The 6,000-nt window shown below is 43.7% G+C and overlaps 1 protein-coding gene across 4 annotated transcripts in view; it reads right to left on the minus strand.

The window, feature by feature from the left end:
* BLTP3B (bridge-like lipid transfer protein family member 3B) overlaps positions 1 to 4,767 on the minus strand; it is a 47,295-nt gene extending 42,528 nt beyond the window's left edge. For all 4 annotated transcript variants that reach the window (XM_009086638.4, XM_050987203.1, XM_050987206.1 and 1 more), the window contains exon 1: positions 4,549 to 4,767. In XM_009086638.4, coding sequence (XP_009084886.3) covers positions 4,549 to 4,592 — 44 coding nt within the window. In that variant the 5' untranslated portion in view covers positions 4,593 to 4,767. The remainder of the gene's footprint in view (positions 1 to 4,548) is intronic.
* Between the last annotated feature and the right edge of the window lie 1,233 nt (positions 4,768 to 6,000).

Here is a 6,000-nt window from a genome sequence, read left to right on the forward strand (position 1 = left end):
ACACTTTCTGCAAGCATTCAGAGACAATACAGACTCATTCAGAACAACAGAGATTGTTCTGTCTACATTGTGTTTTGCAATTTTCTCACATACTACACAAGGCAATGAAGTCAGCCACCTAGAACACACTCTGCAAAATTAGTACAAGCAAAGAGAGAGGCAGGAAAGCACACACTTTGTGTTCTTTGGCTGGCTAAAGGAATTGGATAACTTTCACAAAACTGAAGTGACACAGAAGGGGAATATACAAAACTGAAAATAAGCAAAAACCTACTTATTTTGCTACTAGCAGAATTTTCAAAGCTCATCCAAACAATTTTGGTCATTTACTTTCAGGAAGGAAACGGCCCATTCTAGCCCAATAAAGGTGTTACACTGCTTTACTCTAAAAGAAGTCACCTCAGATCTCTTGAGAGGACAACATTCCTCACCAATCAGGCATGTCTGACTGGCATAAAAACAGGTCAACATGCAGGGCAAACCCTTCAGTAGGATGCATATCAGTTGTACCAGATGATGTAGGATATAATTGTTTATATCAGTACCAGCTGATTCCTGATATTCATACAATTAGGATGCTATTCTTTGTACAACCATTCTCCTTATGAGCTTTAGACTGACCTTCTAACTATGAAATGAAAACAATTGTCATAAAACTCACTGCAATTTTCTTCTATTGAAATCTCAGTACGTTCACATCTATTGATTCAGATAAGCAAAAGCAAAGGTCTAAGTTCATGCAGAACATTAGTTAATGACACAACTGAAAACAATTTCTGCCATACCAAGCACTTCAAAACTTCTTACTGTTTCCTTTGTGGAAAATATTGAGTAAGATGCAAACTGAAACTTTTTAAGTTGAACTATGTGTTTTCATTAATAAACTTAAGAGTTAATATCAATTGAGGTGAAGACTGTCATATTCAGTGTGGCTACTTATCAGACTGGCAAAGTTTTATAAGTTTGCCATTATGCTTCTTACACATATAAACAAAACTGTTTTTCACAGAAAGGCATGGATCATGCAAATACACAGAAGACTCAGACTGCTCATTAACTAGAAAGGGAATTTCAAATGAGACTAGAAGCCAAAACTAAAAAACACCTGAAAACACACTTATACAAATCTGTGTTAGTAATACCTGATCTCTGTGTGCACCTCCCATCCAAAAAACCCAAGACTGAAACCCGTGCCATAGAGATGACCTCCTCAAAAACAGAGACAGTATTACAGTAACCCCACAGTGAACTTGCACAGGGCAATCTAGAATCCTGTTGGAAATCTTTAACACCATTGTTTCATACAGTTGTCCACCAAGTCTGAGAAAAAAGAAGGAATGCTGAAGGATACCTGCAATTATTATAGCAGAGCACTGAACAGAAAATTTTGCAATAAAAAGGTGCTGTTCAACAAGAATTCTCTCACCTACTGAAAATACATAACAGCACATATGAAGATTCAACGCAAGTTTCAGTTTAAAGGGGAAGACCTTTACAGCACAAGTACATGATCTCAACACTACAGAGAAGACTTCTCCTAGGGATGGTGTATCTTTCCTACCTCTGTAAAGGATGATGCTGTTATCCAGAAACTTGTTTCATTTTAGGGCACATATGACATAAAGACACTCTGTCAAGTGCATTCAGTAAAGCCTCACCTAACACAACATAGAGATGTTACAATTTCAAGCCTCCAAATGGCAAACTCATCCCTTCAGTTTAGTTGATACATTTAGTTCCATATCCTACACCAAGCACCACACAAGTGAAGTACAACAAAAACCAGACGTAGTTTGTTCCTACCCCTTCCCTCCTCATTTTGGGAAAGAACAATGTATGTTGAAGATGGAGGACATTTTTTAAAATTTTAAGACTGAAAAAGCAAAAAACTCATCACCACATCCTGACATGATTGTTACAAACTGAATAAAATAAGCTTTATTACCTTCACTGCTCTTAAACTGTAACACAGCAACAAAAACCCTTCTATAAAGGCAAAAAGTAATTTGGATATCAAAACCATTTCAAAATGGAGTTTGGGTCATCTTCTTATTCTCTTAAAGACTTAAAAGACTCATACCTATGCAACATTTTCACTGTCTAACAAATGTAGAATGATGAGGCCTCCTTCTAGACCAGTTTCCATTATCAGTTCATCTAATAAAAGCACTGTGAACTGCTGAATGGAAACTGCATTGCTGAATGACACAATGCTTCTAAATTTGCAAATGCAGTACCTAGATAGGAAAAAGAGTAAAAACGTGATTAACAGATATTGCAGTAATCTTCATGGCAAACATTGCCAAATCAATGATGATTTGGGGAGCTGGACAAGATCTAAAGATCCCTTCCAACCTCAACTGTTCTGTGGTTTGTGGCAAAAAATCAAAGCACTTCTCTGGTGGTACAAATTCATATCTTTCAATTCTTAAGATACAAATTCATACCTTTGTTCAAACATAAAGGGAAATAAAATATTCAAAAATGAAAATAAATCAAGGTAAGAGGGTAATTCTTTCCACTATATATATGCACCTCTTCCAATAAATTTTAGTCCTGCCACTAATGCCTGCTTAGCTGAGGATGACAAGCAGGCAGCAGTTTCAAGAAACTATGAAAAATGCAGAACTGCAACTATTATAGTAAGAGAAAAAAGTGAAAGCATCCTTTGGTACTCTTGCTATTACAGGAAATTCTTATGTATTTGGCTCCTGTGTCACGTTCTCACAAAACTTATTAATGAAAATCCTGAATTTTTGCTAAAAAATCAAGGTCCTGAAATTTAGGCTCATGTCACTTGAATTCTGCTTTCCTGGGTAAACAACTTCTGAAACCACTGAAACACCTGTTCTGCAGGAAGTAAAGGTATTATCTGTACATGTAATGAAGAATACTCATAACAAGGAGCTTAATAACACTGTCTACATTTTAGGTATCAAACACACTCTTTGAATAGTATGGATTATGAGCATCAAGTTCAACTTGCAAGCCACAGACCACTGGATATATCCCATAAGCTTTCCAGAAGTGATAAAATCTGTCAAAATCATTTGACAGAGCCTTGTTGAGTAAACATTATCACAACACACACGAGAGGAACCACAAACATGACAAAGTACTTAGTTGTAATCTATTCAGCTGCTCATTTAAAAAACTGGACAAAAACTGACTCATCTTATTCATGCCTAGTTCCCAGACACATTTTAGAGTTAACCTGTAGCACAGAGACTAGGGCTCACTTCTCTTCCCATACAGCTTGCTACATACCCATCACTACAGGAAACAAGCTGCTAAATCCAGCTATTCCAAGCACACTGCTGATTAGAAAACTGACTCAAGGCTGATGACATCTTCTCCTTGCATTTCTATTCATACGGTGCTCTGTCATTTTCATGCGAAGAGAAGATTTCTCTGTCAGCATTCCCTGCTACATAACTCATGAGCAGGGCAGAGAACAAAAATTATTCTACTATTGCTCCATACATCACATTTAGCAGATAGATATCAAAGGATTTGGAATGAGAATTACGTTCTCTGTATGCATCAACAATAGATAAGTCAAATGACAATCTGTCACTTCATTTTGTTTGATTTTCTCTATAAACACTTTTCAGAAATACTACACAAAAGTGGAATAGAACATTTTGTAAGAAAAAAAAAAAATAAGTATTTCAGGTTGTGTTTCTTAAGATATAAAAGTAAGCTCTGAAGAATTAGCAATGGCATGGTATTATGACAGATCAAGTACCTTACAGGTTTTTGCCTCTCTTTAGAAAACGGGAGAAACCTGATGCGGCTTTTTAAAACTGTATTAACCAGATTGTGTACTTTCTGTGATGTCTCCATCTGTCAAGCACACGACATTAACAGCTAAGAAATTTACAGGAGGTTTGTTTGTTTTGTTTTAGGCCGCGAGGCACCTCAGACGTTATTTCAGCCACACAGAAAACCACGAACTTATTTTCACCTCTCCGCGTGCACCTTTCTGTTGCCCGGCCTCACCTGCTCGGTGTCTCAAGAGCTCGGAATTGGCGAGCCGAGCTGCAAGGACACAGGCCGAGCTGACCCAGCCCCGGCCAGCCACGCACCGCGGCGGCTGCTGCTCACCCCCGCCGCCCGGGACCCACGAGGGTCGTGGTCTCCCCCGCTTCTCTGCCCCCCGCACACCTCGGGCAGCGGGGGCGGGCACCGTCAGCCCGCCGGGGAGGCGGCCGGAGCCCGGCGGTGACTCACTCACTCGGTGACTCCCTCCTGCGCCAGGCAGACCGAGCCCCCTCCCCGCCCGCGCCGCCGGGCACTGGCGAAGGAGCCGGGGCCGGGGCCGGCTAAGCGGCTGTGGCCGCCGGACAGCCCCACACGAGCACCCAGCCACCTCCTCCGCCTCCAAATCACTACGAGGAGGCGTCTTCAGTTCCCCCTTCTGCGCGCAGAACGGACCCGGTGCCCCCGCCCAGCGCCCAGACCGGGGGTCGCTCACCGGGACAGGGACCCGCAGTCGCCCCCTCCCCGCAGCGCCTCAGCCTGCCCGGTGCACCGCGCCCCACTGACCTGGAGAGATGCTTCAGGATCTGCTTCTTGATAATCCCCGCCATGGTGTCTGCCTGCCCGCGCCCCTCACGACGACCAGCCGGGACCGGGAACGCGGCTCATCCCTGCGCCCGCCCCTGCCCGAGGTGGGGAGAGCGCCGGGAGCGGAGCCGCTATCCCCACTCGCGCTCACTCGACGCCCGGCGCCATCTTGGCCGCAGCATCGCCTGGTGACGGGGGCGAGACGGGGCGGGACGGGCCCGGGGCCCCCGCCCCGCGCGGAGAGCGGCGGCTCCGGGCGGGCAGAGCGGCGCAGGGGTCGGGTTCACGGGCTGGGGACAGGTACAGAGACAGGGGCACGGGCAGTCGTGCGGCCATGGGCAAGGCCGGTGGCGCTTCTGCCCTTCGCTTGTTCACAGAGCCCCTGCCCGCCTGCTCAGCACCTCCGTCCCCGCTCAGCGCCCAAAGCCTCTGCCCTCCTCAGCCGCACCGCCCGCCTTTTCCCTGCTCTCTTCCGCCAGCTGTTTCTTTCATCCCTCTTCAGCCTTCCCATCTCCACAATTCTGGAAGCGTGTCTCTGCATCCCCGCCTGTGGCTCCATCCCTCTCCCGCCTGTGGAGCGTGTCCCAGCACCATCGCACCTTTGCCTGGGCCTGACCGCGGCCAAGCCCAAAGATAGGACAGCTGCAGCTTCTACAGCACCACACAAAAGAAACAAGGCTAAATAAGATAAAGAGCTCACCGACAGAAACTTGCAATGTTATGGCAAGAAATTCACATGTATACACACACATATAAATATCCTATACCTGAATTGCTCAAACCCAGATATTTTTAAAAATCAGGTTGTTCCTCGGATGCTTACATTTTGCTGGGTATCTGTGACAAGTATACAGCCTACGAGTGAATTTTCTTTTGAGATAACAGCCTCTCATGCTGCAGCAAAGTCTCCAAGTCAGTTAAGAAATTAATGTCATGTATTAGTTTTGTTCATCCAAACACAGTTTTGTAACCCTTTTCCTCTGGCACTCCCTCATTCATAAAAGGCATCTGGAAGAATTTCAGTGGTGGGTAACCAAGTACCCTAAAAATATTAACTGGAGAAAGAAAAAAAAAAAAGAAAAAGAAAAAGAAAAAATTATCAGTCAGAAAACTAAAAAGTTTCAGATGTGACCTCCATATGCAGGATGGGCCTCTGTAATAGAGCTTGAGCTGCAGAGGAAAGACATCAGATACTAGTTTCTCTGCTTCTCATATACATAACATTAATAATTTACAAGCGATGAACCAAAACCCTAAGGACCTTTAAGTCAGAAATATGAAGCAGTAATAGAAAAAATAGGTCAGGAGATGAACATTTTCAATTGATTTTTCCGGACATTTAAAAATCAGTGAGTTGTGTAATACTGACCTCATTATATTCTTAAGGAGATTTATAAAGTAGGAATCAGCTGTGTATGAAGCTAACACTTT

This window comes from Serinus canaria, chromosome 1A (assembly GCF_022539315.1).
Source record: "Serinus canaria isolate serCan28SL12 chromosome 1A, serCan2020, whole genome shotgun sequence".
Classification (NCBI taxonomy): domain Eukaryota; kingdom Metazoa; phylum Chordata; class Aves; order Passeriformes; family Fringillidae; genus Serinus; species Serinus canaria.